General features: G+C 41.9%; 1 protein-coding gene across 2 annotated transcripts; it reads left to right on the top strand.

Moving 5' to 3' along the window:
* The first annotated feature begins 6,433 nt into the window (after positions 1-6,433).
* LOC148020549 (uncharacterized) lies at positions 6,434-13,046 on the top strand. 2 transcript variants are annotated; one of them, XM_087698327.1, is made up of 3 exons: positions 6,434-7,158; positions 9,704-10,109; positions 11,048-13,046. In XM_087698327.1, the coding sequence occupies exons 1-3, from the start codon at positions 6,987-6,989 to the stop codon at positions 12,495-12,497; spliced, it is 2,028 nt and encodes a 675-aa protein (XP_087554453.1). In that variant the 5' UTR covers positions 6,434-6,986; the 3' UTR covers positions 12,498-13,046. The 2 variants fall into 2 exon arrangements, with proteins under 2 accessions (XP_087554453.1, XP_087554454.1); XM_087698328.1 differs by lacking the exon at positions 6,434-7,158 and adding an exon at positions 7,388-8,930.
* Positions 13,047-17,632: the final 4,586 nt, after the last annotated feature.

The following is a 17,632-nucleotide window of genomic DNA, read 5'->3' as shown; positions in this document are numbered from 1 at the left end:
ATTTTTACTAGGGGGATGCCCCACCATAATCTTTCTCAAACAAGGGGGCCGAGAACACCCCCTTCTCCCATGTCACACCAAATATAACATTTTCAAGAAAAGGGGAGCAAATGATTCGTGTCCCCCCCCCAAATCTACCCACCCCTCTCCGCTCCCAATAGAGATAACTTTTTTAAATCAAGGGGAGCAAAATAAAGGGGGGAGGGAGAGTCTCGACCCCCCACACTAGCCATTTGTATGTTTAATATAAAAATCCCTTTAAAATATTTTAACCCACATGCATTTAAGAAAAAAGTATGAACAATAAGTAAAAACTTGAGATAAAAACCTATGTCTAATCTAAAGACAGAATTGCCATTGGCCACTACATCCAAAGGATAAAAAATATTTTTCTATTTTTCAAGCAAGAAGATAAATGTCTAAGTGTAATGAAGTGCCTTCATTTTTTGCAAATATTCTAATGCACGGGGTGTCCTACATGTTCTATAAGGTGCACCCCCCAAGGGCATCCTTGCCCTATCTCTTTCAAGTCCATCCTGAGTCCCTAGAGTGTCTCTCTTTCCCTTAATGCGGTGATTAGCTACCAACATTCTTGAAAATGTGCATGGGATCCAAAAGATGATTGATTCCGCTTGGAAGTGACTCTTTCTGGATCATCTTCCACTCATACTATCTTTGTGTAGGCCATCTCATGGGCTATGCATTGATGGCCTTTGATCCATGATCCAAGGTCCCTAGGCATTTAAACTATCATTAAATGTAGTTGTTGTCCCTAGTGTCCTATGCACTAGCTGACACTAAGGTTTCCTATGATGGTTAAGCCATCCAGGGTTTTATTTTATTATTAAAAGACACTTTTAATGTCACTAACACATAATTTTGGCATTCTCATTGTGATTGCCTTGAGCATTGTATTCTTTCTCACTCATTGATACATCACTTCTCATTTGTGATTGAGTGTTGTTGTGCATCAACTAATTCTTTCATTCTCATTCATTCTTCATTAAATTGATCATGTAATTACTCCACATTTGGACCAACAATGGTATCAGAGCCACTTAACTTCATTACCATCACCATTCATTATGACCACCTTCCTTGTAGCCAGTGCCAATGAGTACCACATCTCGGTCAACTACCCAATGAGCCATTGCTCTCATGCCAACTCAATTTTCTTTATTGGCGATTGCACACCTAGTGCCACCACCCCTTCTTACCTACTACTAGTTATTCACAAGTCAACACTATAGGCCCCTGCCTATAAGTCACGGATTTGCACCTATTAGGGATCTGTGATTGCTCCATGCCTCCTATGTAGACCTTTAGCCACCCTTGGAGTTGCCTTTCTCGCATTTATTGATCTAATTGTTAGGCTTTCTACCAATAGACATGTTGCCAAACATGAACACTTTCTACCAATGGACATGTCACCACACATGAACACCTTCAAGCTAGTCCACATCACCAATAAATGCACTAATCACTACCTTTAGTGCTCATCACTTGTCAGTCACCAAGTTGTCCAACCTACAGTTTGCCTATATGACTTCCCCTCACCATGAACTTGCCACAACCGACATGCCTAATGTGCCAACAACCTACCATATTGGTCACTTTGAGCTAGCCATGACTCTATTTCCTAAAGTGTCATGTTCTTTCCACATCACTAGCCAACACACCTCTACTAGGTAGACCTATATATGCTGCCACCTTAGACTAACACACAAAATGTTCAAATTTCATTTTAAAAACATTTTATTTTATTATCCCTTAGATAATAGCAAGCCCCTGTTCACAACCAACCCTTCTTTCAAATGCAATATTGGGAACTTTTGCAAATCTAATACAATATGTGCCCGAATTTAAAAAAAGCTTTGACACTTCCATCAAATTCACAAATATTGACATTAGATTGAAGGAATTCAATGCTTGATCTTCATCAAGTTTGGGGCTTTTCACAATCTAGCCGAATTTCACTCCAATTTTGCCACCAAATTTGGGGCTTTCTCAAATTTTGCATTCTTCATTAACATTCATCAAATTTTATCAAAATCAAGGCTCAACCTAGCTTGAGGCATGGCATTTGACACCAATTGGACAAATTCTCTTATTTTGGTACATTTATTGGACGATTCTTTCAAATTCTACTAATCTCCACATTACTGAAGCATTTTCAACCATTAATCTCTAATTACAGCATATTGTTGACAGCCACCTTCTTCGAGTAATATTTTATTTCAACTCATTTTCAGCATATTATTCTCTCTCCTAGTAGGAAAATCATAATGATGTGACATGTTCTTATCACCAAGAATTTATGGTGTATGTCAATGGCACCAAGCGAAGGCCGGCTTCTCCAACATCAACACCACCTCCCACCTCCACATCAAGAGGTGGCTCTCATGATGCTAAATCATCTTCCTCTCCCACATCACCTCCCACTCAAGAGTAGATTCAATGGGATGGCCATGGTCCCCAAGTGCATGCCCTAATTGGTTTATTTGTGAAGAGAGCTATCATTCCACACCTTTGATCATGCAAGATAGCTAAGCGTCCATGGGATTAATTCACATCATGGTATCAAGTGTGCAATGAATCAAAAATTTGCTTACCTACATAAGTAGTTGGAAGATGTTCTCACATGGAAGAAGGAGGTAACATGTATGCCCATCTCATCAGCATCAAAGGTCTTCATGAACAATTATGGAACATTGATGAAGTAGTGCCATATAATCAACTTCTTTCTATTACTTTGAATGGCCTTCTACCTCTACTCCTTGTCCCTTAAAGATAGCCTTGAGTGCTAGTCCATCCTCTTCCAACACTTCAAAGAGTACAGCCAACAAACCCAAGAGGTGTAGTTATTGTCAAAAGATGAGGCACGACATCACTGAATGTCATAAGCACATTGCATCATAGAAGAAGAAGAAGTAGTCTAGTCTTATACTCACACATGAGACTGCAAAGTATACTCAGTTCAATGATGATAATTTGTACATTCAATGTTAATATAATCCTTCTATTTGTGGTACTTGTTCTTTTATCATTGATACAAATTCTACTTGATATTTCGACAATGGTACATCCAAGCATATCACTCTTGCCAAACATGTATATATATCAATCATGTACCTAAGGGGGGCATGGTCATGTGTGCTAACAATGCCTCTTATGCAATTAAAGGCATTTGTCATGTGCAAGTTGTCTCTATTTCGAGCACTCTTTTGACATTACATGATGTTCTCTATGTGCGGACATAAAAAAGAATCTTATTTCTATCTCATCCATTGTAACTTTGGGTTTTGCATAATTTTCAATGATCCCCAATTTGTAATATATGATGAACTTTATCCACTTCTCACATGATCTTGAGGTTCACATGATCACCCTTACTTGATATACCAATTATCTCACGATAGCTACCACTTGGGACACTAAGTGATCTACAACTACCATTACTACCTCAAAATTGTTTGTTGTATTATGCTCAGAGTCACACTTTTAAATCTACAATCATGTATATAGTCCCTTATAGAAGCACTTATTGCACATTATAGATATTTTGACTTCTTAGAGTAAGTGATACAATTTCTTATTATTTCATTTACCAATGCTATACATATAAACCTACAATTGGATTATGGTTTTAGAATCCTAGATATATTATACACCATCTTCCTTAGAAATGTGAGCATTGATCACTCAATAGTTGACATTTTTATTTCTTGGGGAAAATGAGATATTGGACAAGTTGTTGAACTTTGTGGTAATCACATTGTCATTGAACTACGCATTAACTTGTACACATTTCACATTTTTTGCGATGTTAATTAGTCGCTATTTTATTGGTTTCATAAATTCTTTGAAAATTTGTTAAATTTGCATGTGTCAGAGAGAGAGTGGATTTATGTACATAGTTTCTACAAAAAGAGTGTGTTGCAACCAATCAAATGAGATAAATTATGCATAATCTCTTCAAAATTGATCACCTTCTCACAATATTAGTATGCATGCACTACATTTAAAAGATTCTTCAATTGTATACCTCTTGTAACGTGTGTGTGTGCGTGTGTGTGTGCGTGTGCGTGTGCACACGCCTGTGTGTGTGTGTGTGTGTGTGTGTGTGTGTGTGCACGCGCACGCGCGCCTGTGAGGAGACTCTATTTGTGTGTGGTCATTGCCTTGATACCATTTTCCAAGTTTGAATAGATGCAAAAACATTGATATTGTCTTATGTATAACATCTTTAAAGAGACGACTTCATCATGATTACAAGCTTGCTCTTACTAGTTTGAAAGAACTATTTTGTTTTCCAAGACATGAAAGAGAGAAAACATTTTCCAAGTTTTGTTATATATTTATTCAAATGAATACGTATGGATCATACCTTATCTCATAAACATAAATGTTCCCACAATGCTAGGAGCTTGTGAGGTATGCATGGAAAATTTGACCTTTGCAATTGTAGGAGAAACGACAACAAACAATGCTTTATGACAATTTGAGTTTTGTTTGGACTTTAGTTGAACAAAAGTAGAAGAAAATGCTAATAATAATAATTATTATTATAGCATACTACATATTCAATGATAGGAACATATATTTTGAGGATCAAGTCTTTAGAGACCTCACCCTTGTTGATAGAGCACGTGTGACAAACTTATGGTGTCAATAGAAAACTAGAGATTCCAAAAGTATCTATACAATTGGCTAGCAGGGTTCATGATTACGTTGTTGATGTTATCTTACCCATGACCACAATTGGAAATAAATTGCTATATTTCTCACATTGTTGTCAATGCACACAACAAAGATATTTCATATTAATGTTTAGGTATTGTCATAAAAGGTGATGAAAATGAGGTATATAGACTAAACTGGGACATGCTTTAGTAATTTAGGTTTGTGATATATATGGGGTGCTAAATGTAGGGACTAGTTTGGAAGATGGCTTGAGACTACACACTCCACTTTATGGAAGTGAAAGGAGACCGAAAGCAAGACATATGGTGCATCATAGAGGCTACTACATGAGATAGGTTTTTTGATAAGGGAAAGGGGTCCCTATCAAGCCGACTATGAGGGAAAATTTCAAGGGAGGGGAATAGGAAGAGTGAGGTTGGCTTGTTTGTCTTGAGTGGCGTGGCATGATTCCTCACTAAAAAGGTAATTGAAGTTGAGATATTTTGTGGCAAGCTCCATTAATAATTTGTTGGGAGTGGACTTCGCCCGGGCTTACTTCGTTTTGTATGGGAGCTTTAAGTATTGACAACATGCATACCTCTTTAGGAACAATGAAAAAGACTTGTTAAAAACCGAGGAAAGGACTTGGATTAAATATGAGGACTCCATTTAGTATGAAGGCAATACAACGTTAGTAGTTAGCACAATTAAAGTGATATGGCTCATTATATGAAATTCAATGTTTCTTAAAGCAGCTAAGAAGAGTGCCCTAGTGAATTGTGCTACTCATACTCTACAAGGGGAAGCAATCCTCACAACAAAAGTCTTCTAAAACATTGGTTGAACAATGGTACATGGTCCCCCAATTACCTTTCAAGAGGGGACCTTTCCCTTATAAAAATGTTTCCATGGAAATAAAACAAAGGGCAGTGCTGTTCAAAACATATGCAAAGTGTCCTACTATATGTTATTGTACTATGTACACAAAAGTGTGAAGTATGGGATGGCTTAAGGGCTAGTTCAAGTAGACAAGGAAGGCCAACCATCTTGCCCCAATGTCTAGTAGAAAAAACATGGCACATACATACCAGAGGAAAACTAGTTTCTATCTTTAAAACAAAAATGAGAAAATGTATGTGCACATGGACTTGAGTGTGGAGTCAGTGCCAGAATTTCCAACCTTGGGAGATTTCATTGTGTGGAACATACAACTTGAATTTGAGGGGACTCAAGGTAAATCCTTCTTGTTGGTAAAGGGTGATTGACACCTAGATTGTAGAAGGGTTGAGTGCATGACCGCCAGCCCTTGGGTAGTTGACCATCTACCAAATGTAACATGTTGGCAAATGCACAGTTTCTTTTTTCTCATGTGATGATTGTAAATAATTGATTGGGTGTGATTCCATTTAGCACACCTAGATGGGGGAGGTTTGGCTGATTTGTGAGACGAGCACGGGTGAGGAATGAGACATATGAGGGTTACCTTAAGGTTTATGATTGATTTATAATTAGTTAAAATGATTGATGGGTTGTGGGGGTTTGTCAAGGGGTGTTGAAAATTGAAGAAAGATACTACTTTTGAGGAGGATTCTCTTGGGAAGCATGAAGAAAGGAAGAAGCAAGAATTTTACAAGAACAAGAGTAAGAAAAGAACCTAGAAGGAGGAGGGGGAGGAGCCAATTATGCGGATTTCTCCTTCAAAACTTTACTTTCACCACCACTCTTTCTACCTATGGCTAAAAAGGTAAGATCTCTCTCTCTCTCTCTCTCTCTCTTTGGTGTTTGTAAGCCACACAACCATGGCGGCTCCATCTACCTTCGGGCTCCTCCAACGTCCCACTCCTTCTACGCATATCATCATCGTCGTCAGCAGACAGAATAAGCCAACCACACTTGCAGTGGCATTTACACCCCCCGTCCTCCTCCTCCTCCATAGCCATTTTCAGTCAAAGAGCGCATTTTATCAGTTTTGGCCAACCCTTATTCTTCTTCTTCTTCTATCCCCCAGTACAGCAAGAAGCATCAGAGGAAGATCCCCACTATTGAAGTGAGAGTAGAAATAGGTTTGGGACAGTAGAGCTCTTAGGCTTTGCTGCGCTTCTTCTCTCCTCTATTTTCAGTCTTCTGGTGTGTTTTCCTCTCTGTCTGTATGTCTGCCTGTCTCTCTGCCTCTCTCTGTCTCTCTCTCTGTGCACATTGGTGCTATATAATGAGCGGGAAGGAGAGGCCCATGTTGCTCGTATACAAGCACGCAGCGTACTAGCGGTCCTTTCTTTTCCTTTTCCTCCTGCTCTCTCAGAGGTATGTCCAATCTTTCATCCTTGTCTGGTGGGTCTGCACCATCCAATATCAACATAAGCATTAATGGCCCTGGGCAGCAGCAGGATCAACAGCAGCAGCAGCAGTCGCCGCCACCATTACCACAACAAGCAGCTACCCATGTGAAGAAGAGAAGAAACCTTCCAGGCAATCCAGGTATAGACAGATGGAAGGGGAAAGGGACTGCTCACACATGATACACCACACCCGCCCCCCCCCCCCCCCCCCCCCCCCGCCCACACACAAACACATACACACACACACTCTCCCCCCCCCCCCCCCCCCACACACACACACACACCCACTCTCTCTCTCTCTCTCTCTCTCTCTCTCTCTCTCTCTCTCTGTGCGTCTGTAGCTTTATCAACTCCGCCTTCCATGGGTTCGTTTTTTGCTTTATATCGTCCTGCTCTATGTTTTCCTTTTGAGCTTACCAATTAGCTCTTCCTGAATTCTGCATAGTCCAGTAGTACCCAACTGAGAAATACTCCAAGGTTTACCATCGTCGACCAGCATGAGATCACAGGATTGATGGGATGGGATCCTGTAAGATTATCCTCCTCATTATGAGGTTGAAAATTACTGCTTGGGTTTATTATTAGCTTGTTAGGCATTCCTCTTGTTTACTTAAGACGATCAGGCACTACAGGAAAGAGAGAGGGCGCTCAATCACACTTCTTGCGATGTCTAGGTTATTAGGATTCGGGAATACAAGAAGGGTTTTTTCTTTCTTCGCTTGGATTACTGCACACGTAGCAGTTCTTGATTGGATTCGGTAAATGGTGGTTTGCTCTATCCGTCGTATTGTGGTCGCTCGGTTTTGGCCTGAGCTTGCCATCTATGGACGTTTTGGACACGATTAGCAAGGGATGGGACACTTCGAAACCGGCACGGTGCACTTGTGATAGTTGAAGAACCTTACCATCCCTCCGAAATATCCGCCGGCCACTTTTATTGTAGCTGCAGTAGCATTCTTAGAAGAGGGATCCGGAAGAAGCAGAAGAAGACGAGGAGGAGGATGGTTGCTGATGAATCTGATGATCACACCATTAACGCCGTCATTGTAGCAGCAGCAGCTAATGAAGCAGATTTTGAAGGGGAGGAGGAGGACGATGAAGATGATGAGGATCATATCAAACAATATCATTGCGTTAGTAAAAACAGTTGGAGATCGCGAAGAAAGAAGCCTTCGAGGTTAACAATAAGACCGTTATTTGTAGCATCAGCAGATCATGCAGAGATTCTGGAGAGAAAGATGATATTATCCATCTTTTCTTATTTTTCGAAGTGTAGTGCTGATTACAGCAGCAGATGAAGGAATTCTGAGAAGAGGAATCAGATGATTAATACCAACATTCCCCTATTTCTCATAGCGTTAGTGGGTAAAGATGATGATGCACGATGATCGCAGCAGCCTCTACTATCTTTTGCTTGGGCTATGGCTGCTGCCTGCAGTCTGTTCTGACTGAGAGTCTGTGACGGCCCCCCCCATTTGTGCCAAACCCTCCTGGTGCATTTGTTTAGATGAAGAAGAGGTGGATCATGATCATAAGCGTAGCCATTTTATTCTTCATTATATCAAATGAGTCCTTACTATCTCTTTCTTTGGCCTTATATAGTGGCGTCATCTAGTGCGTTCTCGTCGAGCAAGCCTTTGGCTCCATGGCTAAGCCCGTTGCACCCAGCTTGCCTGCCTGGCACATTGAGGGCATAATCCATTAGAGCTGGGGTGGCAAGATTGAAGTATTCACTTATCTGGCATACTCTCGTGTTGTATCTGGGGCAGCTGTTCAAGGGATGCCTTTAAGGTTCCAGTCTTCTTTTGTTGAGAGTTGTGTGACTGATCTCAGCCTTCTCACTTCTAAGGCTTTCCGGGACGAAGTATGCAGTTAATACTAGAGACAAGCGCCTGGCTAGAGGCAGGAATGGTGAGTTCCATGTTCCTGAGGATTACTTGATAGGCCTACATTGTATAAGCGTCAAAAGATAACTGAACTAATGGAGGTGTGAAAGCACAAGACGGTGACCAATGGTATAGGCAAAATGTGGGTGATTTAACTAGCGTAGTGTAGTTTTTATTATCTATTATTTTGTTAGGGTCCAAGGCCAAGATTTAAGGAGGATCAAGAGGAGAATATGGTGATCAACATTAGTTTGGCTGAGAGAAGTTTTCGACAAATTCCCACTATAGTTCCTACTTTGTGAATTATGACAAGATTGTGAGCTTCTCCGAGGGAGGGCGGGACTGCATATGCGGTGCTTCCCTTGCAGAAGCTCACGATATTGAACACCAAAGGGGAAAACAAGGGAAAAGAGCTCCTTTTCCCGTATGGGAACATTTCAAAAACTTCTTCTGATGGAAGGCGGAAATACAAAGAACACATGCTGTAATGGCACTGCTGTAAATATTAGCAATAAGCTTTATCCTTGAAGGAATTTCAAGAAGCACACATATGAGCTTTGCACGACAGGAGGGTTGTTTTAATCTCAATATCAGTACTATAGTCCCACGAGTGGATGAGCATTTATAAATGGGTTCAAGTTTTTATCAAATTGAATTTAGGCGAATGGTTGCTTGTGTCCTTTGCTGGCAGCTGGAGCAAGTGACAAAGCTGATTGTTTGTAATGTGTGTTGTAGTGAGTGGGTAATTTCTTATTAATTTGTGGAAGGTAAAATGAAACCCTGGCATTTTGGTTGCAGACCCAGATGCTGAGGTTATCGCATTATCCCCAACAACCTTGATGGCAACAAACAGGTTTGTGTGTGAAGTTTGCAACAAGGGTTTTCAAAGAGATCAAAACCTGCAACTTCATAGGAGGGGCCATAATCTGCCATGGAGGCTACGTCAGCGTAATAGCAGCCAAGAGAACACAGTGAAGAAGAGGGTCTATGTGTGCCCAGAGCCCAGCTGTGTCCACCATGATCCATCTAGAGCCCTTGGAGACCTCACAGGCATCAAGAAGCATTTCTCACGAAAGCATGGTGAGAAAAAATGGAAGTGTGATCGTTGCACAAAGCGTTATGCTGTCCACTCGGACTGGAAAGCTCACCAGAAGACTTGTGGCACTCGTGAATACCGGTGTGATTGTGGTACCCTCTTCTCCAGGTATAATACACTCTAACATGTTCTATTAGCCCTGTTAAGTGAAAATTTAAACAGAATACACGTGAACCATGAACAACAATCATTTGAAGCAAGAACTTTCCTGTTCTACACACAAATGCCAAATACAATGAGTGTTTTGTCTCTTCATGTCTGCATCTGTTGCTGAGCACTGGCACACTCACCCTAAGGTATCAGGAAACAACAGTGCGAGCTCTTTCCCTTCTTTAATATGATTTGTCTTGATCTTTTGCTTTTTTGGACCAAATGCCACATTTGGTGTGATTTTACAAGCAGATAAGAGTTGGTTCACCACATCATATTTGCAATCCTGTTTGGGTAGTTGGGTACTCAGGGCAGTAAATTGTACATTCTGATGGACTCAACTATGGGAGATAGTTGAATTTGTAGACAGAATTGGATTGCTAATTGCTTATGGTGATATGCAGCTTCTCAAGTAGCTTTGAGCAAAAGGTGTGCAAGTAGAAACCTTTAAGTGATTTCTTGAGTACTGGGCAAAGGTTGTGTATGCCAGGTGAAATACTCCTAAGCCTCAGCAGGCAGAAAAGTGCTCTAACTTTCTGGTCTGAGCAGGTTGTAGTGCCCCACGCTCTAGGACTAGTATAGCAGGCCTATGATGGTGGTTAGCAGTGGGTGTACAGTGCTCAAAGATGAAGGAGATTAAGAAAGCTACTGCTAACCTCAGGTAGATGGCTGACTTGGATCAAGCTACCCTAACCATAGGCTGTAGGATATAACAGCAGTTGAAGCCCAAGACTGTTTGCTATAATGTGAATTGACAAGTCTTCTTCAAGTGATTGTCTGTTGCTATAAATGGCCTAAACCACGGATAAAATAAAGGATATGTATAAAGATGAATTTCTTGTTCGCCTGCTTTGTTACGAAGCAGGAGGTTTAACGAGTGTTTGTTCTTTAAGCAGGAGGGACAGCTTTATTACGCACAGAGCCTTTTGTGATGCTTTGGCAGAAGAAAGTGCGCGAGCAACAGCAAACAGGAGACCAAATGAGAGCCAGCATTCTGGTAACCCAGATTCTGGTACTGCTCCTGATGGTCCATCTGGGGCTTTAATTGCTACTTCCACAGAAGCCCCATCTCCCCCGGCTGTGTCACAGCTTACTGGGGGTGCACCAGTGGACACACTCACCATGGCAGAGGTTTCAAAGCCTGTGATGATTGACAGTTTGACCGATTTTGCAATGCTGCAGGGTGGACCTTCAACTTCCTCAAAGTGGGTGGTCCAAGCTGGTATGGGAATGAAGTCCTCCACATCAAATAAAGGTCCAGGCTTATCTTTGTGTTTAGGAACAGGGCCAGAGCCTGTTCCCCCGGGTGCTCTGCAAATGCTTGGAGGTCAAGCGCTACCTTATTCTGGGATGCCATATGATATCCCAGGTCCTCATAAGGCTGGAGCTGTAGGATTAGTGGGATCAGGTGCAAATGAGACTATGAATCTCCCTGGTGCTGGCAGTACATTTGCAAGTTTGATGTCATCAGGAACAGGTTATTCAGGATCTCAAGGATCCGTTGTGAGTAGCAGAGATGTAATGGTGAGGCCAGGAAGTCTAGTTGGGATGATGAGTCAGTTTGATCAATGTCCTCCTAATCACAACTTTGGAGATGCCCCCACCCAATCAATCCCCTATAAACATAATCAACCACAAACAGCAACTGCTCATTTGTCTGCAACAGCATTGCTCCAGAAGGCTGCACAGATGGGTGCAACTTCAAGCAACCAGTACTTGCTCCAGAATTTAGGCCATGGTGTAGCAAATCCAACAAGCTCTATAGCTGCACAGTGCACAAGACAGGGCCCCTGGTCAGGGGTTAGCAGCAGCATTCTTTCCAGCTCTTTGCCCGCATATTCAAGAGGCAGACAGATAGATGGTAACCAAAATGGTGACCAGAATGCAGTGTCGTCCTTTGGCCAGGGAAATTTTTCGGAATACATGATGAATTCTTTCTCTGGGGCTGGGATGATGGGTAGTTCCATGTGTGACTTGCCACCTTTGCTTGGTTTGCGAGGCTACGTGCAGGGACATGATAGCTTGCTTAAACGTCACATGGAGGCACACAGATTGCAGCCTAATCTGATACATGGGATGCAACAGCAAGCTGGGGTCTCGCATTCATTGGGGATGGGAGGCATTGAGAGAGGAGAGCTTGATGGGGAAAGACCGATGCTTGATTTCTTGGGTGTTGGAGGTCCTAGTGAAATGGTGGGGGTCACTGCCGACATGAGCCACACACTTTTGCAACAGAAAGGTCTGGCTAGCATAACGTCACTGGCTAGAGGGATTAAGGTGGAGCCATTGTTTGATCAAAGCGACGGTACACAACCAAGAGGGATGGGCTGTCAGAGACCTAGCTAACGTAACATCACTTGAGGAATCACAGCAGGGATCAAGGTATAAAGCATTCCTTTCAATCAGCAAGGGAGCAAGAACAAGAGGGCTCTTCTGTACGACCCACCGAGAGCAGAGTATACGTGATCCAGTACATGGGGAGTTGGCATTACTTTCAGAGTTCACGTGCGGTGGGCAAGGACGAGCCCCTGGCAAGGTTCACACACATGCTGTGCTGGAGGGTGCGCAGCTCCCAAGAACATCACAAAAAAGCCCCAAGCAGGGTATGCCTGTCATCCAAAGGCATATATGCTCATTTGTACTATACCTCATTATACGTTGTAGTGAACTTATTTTACTGCAGGCACACTCAATTGAGAGATTCATGCAAGCTGGGGCAGCAGAACTGTGACTCACTCTGCTTCGTTTGTAATTAGACAGACTGGGCTCATGTTGTGCCAGGATGTGAGAGCTGAAGCCCCAGGTCATCTCGGGATATTTTTGCATGAAGTTTTGGCATGTGCTGAGCCTCTTTATAAATTTGAGATTTGTCAGGTCGAAGGTGACAGTTTTGCGTTCAAATCTGATTCTTCTTTTCTTTTGAGGGGGGGGGGCAACATCGAGAGAGAGAGAGAAGGGGGGGCGCTTCGTGGGTTGTTCCCTAGCTGTCTCTTCGGCTGAAGGCCCTTTCCCTTGTTTATTTCAATATTTCTTGATTCGTAGGTCGAACAATGCATATCCTAGTTGGTAGGTTGAATGCATGGTGACATGAAGGTAAACAGTCTAATCTTTGTGTTGCTTCGGTTAGGGTTTAGTATTAACGTGATCACAAGTTCTTTTGCAACGTTAGTAAGATGTGCTCACAAGTTGTTTCAATATTGTCTATGTACATCAATAAGAGCCTGCCGGGTTAAAGAGTAATATGATGACCTACTAGAAGTGCACCAAGCTGTGTTTGTGTATGTAGAAACCAACAGGGCTGGAGGGAAAGCTTGTTGGCCTATGCTTAAAGTCCATGTGTTGCTCGGCAAGGCCTCTTCTAGGGCCATCTTTCCTCGCTTGCTAGCTTTATGGTTTGGCAGTTGATGGTATTCTTACTTGTGCACATGATTTTCGGTAAATGTATGTCGGGTTTGACGATTGATTTTCGTTCACTACATTGATCATGCCTTAGGAATGAGGTTTGTCGTTGGTTGTGACTTTAACCATGTGAGTTGGCCACATGCTACATGCACATAATCCCTCTACAAATATTCATATGTCTCTTAACTATATGTAATAAACCTGACATCTCATACAAGAAAATACGTAAGATCTAACACCTAATGTTGACAATAACAAGAAATGCTACCGCCATAGCCAAGATCTATGCTCCATATGAGATGTACAAATGGGAAAATAGATGGTATGCTGAGAATCAAGTGATAAGAAGCTGCAGTAGAATACTCACCTTCTACAATGGTGGACAAGGATACTCACCTCCAAGTAGGGTGGACATGGATATGCACCTCCATGAATGGTGGGAGGATGTGACCTCAAGAGCTCCACAAGGAGTTGTATTTCAAAATGATAAAAAGGTTTCCACATTTAGCCATACTCCACTATTTATAGCTAACCCTAATTAATGTGTCTAGCTCCTAAGCCTAGGTTAAATTTGCTTTATTACAAGCCATCCTGGCCCAAAGAAGCTTTGTCCTCAAAGCTTGAGAAAATGGGAAAGAAAACAATGGATGAAATAGTAGATCAAAGCATATATGGCTGAAAAGATCCCATAATCAATGAAGCTCCACAAGAAATCTATAGTGAATTTTCTGCATGCTGGCATAATCGGACTGCCATAGTAAAATAGGCATAGCTTTTGATAGACACATCCAAATTGGACAAATGATATGTCATATCGAAGTATATGATGTAGGCTACCCTCTCCAAGCAAAAATCCACGATTTTGACAAAGATAAATCATTTAATTCCATGACAGGAATTTAATACAGCATGCTGTATTCTGCAGGAAAATCCATCTTCTTCAGCCTTTCTCCCATATAAACCATGAAGAAACCATGAGAACAAAGTATCATTAAGTTTTGTATGAAGGATGCCTTGCTGCAAATGACTTTCTCTTAGTATAAGACCACCCGGGTCATATGGAATACCGAGATAATAACCATCAAGAGAAGTAGGATTGTCATGAACCATAAATGTCAAACCACTTGGGTCAAAAGGAAAGAGAGAATCATTTCCATCATGACTACCCGGATCATAGGGAAAAGATATCTCATCATCATCATAAGGCATGTCTTCATTGATACTCTCATCAAAAGTATATGCATCCCAAACATTTTTCTCATATACATCTCCATATGCATTCCAATCAACATCTTCTTCTATTGGCTGTAGCATACCAAAGTTGTCAATGGGCTGATAGAACCCGTCATGTGTTTCCTCAATATCTTCATGTGATGCCTCAATATCTTCATGACATATATGATCAACATAATCCTCTTCGACATCATCATGAAATATATGTAAACCTTGAGTTTGCTCTTCTTGTTGTACACTAATGTACTCTTGATCAACTTTGTCATGTGTATCCTCTTGCTCTTCATCTTCATCTTCATCTTCATCTTCATCTTTATCTTCAGCTTTGTCTTCAGCTTCATCTTCATCTTCATTTTCATTTTCATCTTCATCTTTATCTTCAGCTTTATTTTCAACTTTGTCTTCAACTTCAACTCCATAAAACTCTTGTTGTTGAACTTGGTAATCCCTTTCTTCATATCCACTTGAATCCTCCAAAACAATGGCTGTAGCAAAATGTTTGTTTCTGCAGTAGTTGTCATGACTAGGAGTCCATCATTCTTTACATTTATAGCATATGAATTGACGACACATTTCCTTCAACTCTTGCTGAGGTATAAGCCTTCATTGAATGCCATAGGGAGTAGGAAATTCTAGGACAGCCGATACTTTAACATGCTTTGCCCTGCATACCTTTATGTGACCACAAATATCCTTCTCACCGCATTTATAACAAAACCCTTTTGAAGTGATATCCTCAAACATGTGACTTGACACATAGGTATCATGTACATTGTTGAATGAGAAAGGATGGATGGGTTCTTCTTCTTCAAAATGATTATCCATAACGTATGCTGGCTGACCTTGGTACCCTGCATAGTGTATTCCATAGGCATCATTTGCTCCCATATTTTTCTCATTTGCATAAGGTTGATGCTGCCCATCAGTCTCATGAAAATAACCATGATTATGATCATATGAATGCTGCCCCATATGGTAATTCCCTGCATACTCTTGCTGACCATAAGGAGAATACCTATGAGATCTATCATCATAAGAACAATGCCCTTCATGCACTTGATGTATAGGAATGCTGATGATTAGGTTGTTGCCTTTGATTGAGCATAAGTCTCACACTTACATGTCTGTACCCCCTGTTATACATGCTGTCCATAGTGACAATGATACCAATGTAAATGATACTTTCAAATTGTGAGTCAAATACAACTCGCTAAGCACTCAGTTCTTATTCTTGACTAGATCCTTAATTCGGTCACTGTTCTTATTGCAGACATGGCTGTTGCCTGTCAACTTGCACTGGCTTCCTCTACTGCTCTTTCATCAGCCTCTATGTGCGGATCTTTCCCTGGCTTTTGCTTCTCTTTTGCAAGCCTATGTTGTAGCTCTTTCAATAGCAGCTCTCTCTCATGCCTCTGCAGCTACTCATGGCGTCTGTGTTGGGATTACACAGTTTACTAATAGGGGTCACATTGTTCGTGCAGTCTTGGAGAGCATGTGCTTTTAGGCAAAGGAGGTGCTTAAAGCCATGCATTCAGATGCAAACAATTCCTTTGAACCTAATGATTTTCTACTGAGGGTTGATGGAGGAGCTACGGTCAACAACCTCCTCATGCAATTGCAGGCTAGTCTGCTAGGGTCACCAGTGTTGAGGCCTGCAGACATTGAGACGACGGCTTTGGGGGCAGCATATGCTGCCAGTTTGGCTATAAAAGTTTGGTCGGAGGAGGAAATATTTCATAGTGCAGTGCAGGAAGAAGCAGCAGTGGTGGAGACTGTATTCCACCCTGCCATCGACCATTAAGAAAGGCAGCACTGATATCATTCTTGGTGCTTGGCTGTGATTCTCTCAACAGCAGCCAGCAAATCTTTCCCTGGCTTCTTTTGATGCTTTGATGGTCCGCAAATCCACGGGAGGCAAGGCCCCCCCCCGCAAGTAGTTGGCCACCAAGGCTGCCCGCAAGTCTGCCCCTGCCACCGGAGGCGTCAAGGAGCCCCACCGCTTCATGCCTGGGATGGTCGCCCTACACGATATCCGCAAGTATCAGAAGAGCACGGAGCTCCTCATCAGGAAGCTCCCCTTCCAGAGGCTTGTGAGGGAGATCGCCCAGGACTTCAAGACTATCCTCTGCTTTCAGAGCTCTGCCGTTTTGGCCCTACAGGAGGCCTCAGAGGCCTACCTGGTTGGCCTCTTCGAGGATACCAACCTTTGTGCCGTTGATCTGTGCTTTGATCTTTACTGCCTTATGTTGAGGATCTACCACCTGCGATCTTGCAAAATGGTTCTCCCTTTGCTCGTTGAGATGCAAGGAATGATGCTTTGTAGGTCATAGAGAGAGATTAGATCACGAAGAGAAGATCATGTCAAAGAAAAACTCCATGGAAGCTTCAACAATGAGGAGAAAGGAAAGTGAAAGACCCTGGGTCTCAAAAAAAAAACTAATGCCGTTGTCTCGAACTCCAATCCCCTTCTCTTTTGACAAGAAAGGCTCCAAACATGGCTTTAATTTGATGTTGACTTGTTTAAAATAGCAAGAAGACCACCATTCTTTTGCCAAGAACCTCCATAATATCTTCAACTACAGCCATGGATAACTGTGGACGTCTTGCAGTTAGACTGACACAACAACCAAGATCAATGTAACCAGTTCTTCCATGAAAATGACCTCCCCAGCAAGATCATAATCATGAAAATGATGGAATTAAAGCCTGCCTTGGATCAAAGCAAAGCTTTGATACCAATGTAATAAAGGTGACATCTCATACAAGAAAATACACAAGATCTAATATCTAATGCTAACAATAACAAGAAATGCTACTGCCATAGCCAAGATCCATGTTCCATATGA

This window comes from Lygodium microphyllum, chromosome 18, assembly GCF_053477565.2.
Source record: "Lygodium microphyllum isolate KBCC chromosome 18, Lygodium_microphyllum_v1.1.10, whole genome shotgun sequence".
Lineage (NCBI taxonomy): Eukaryota > Viridiplantae > Streptophyta > Polypodiopsida > Schizaeales > Lygodiaceae > Lygodium > Lygodium microphyllum.
Note: the sequence above shows the minus strand (reverse complement) of the source record. Positions and strands in the feature narration are given on the sequence as shown.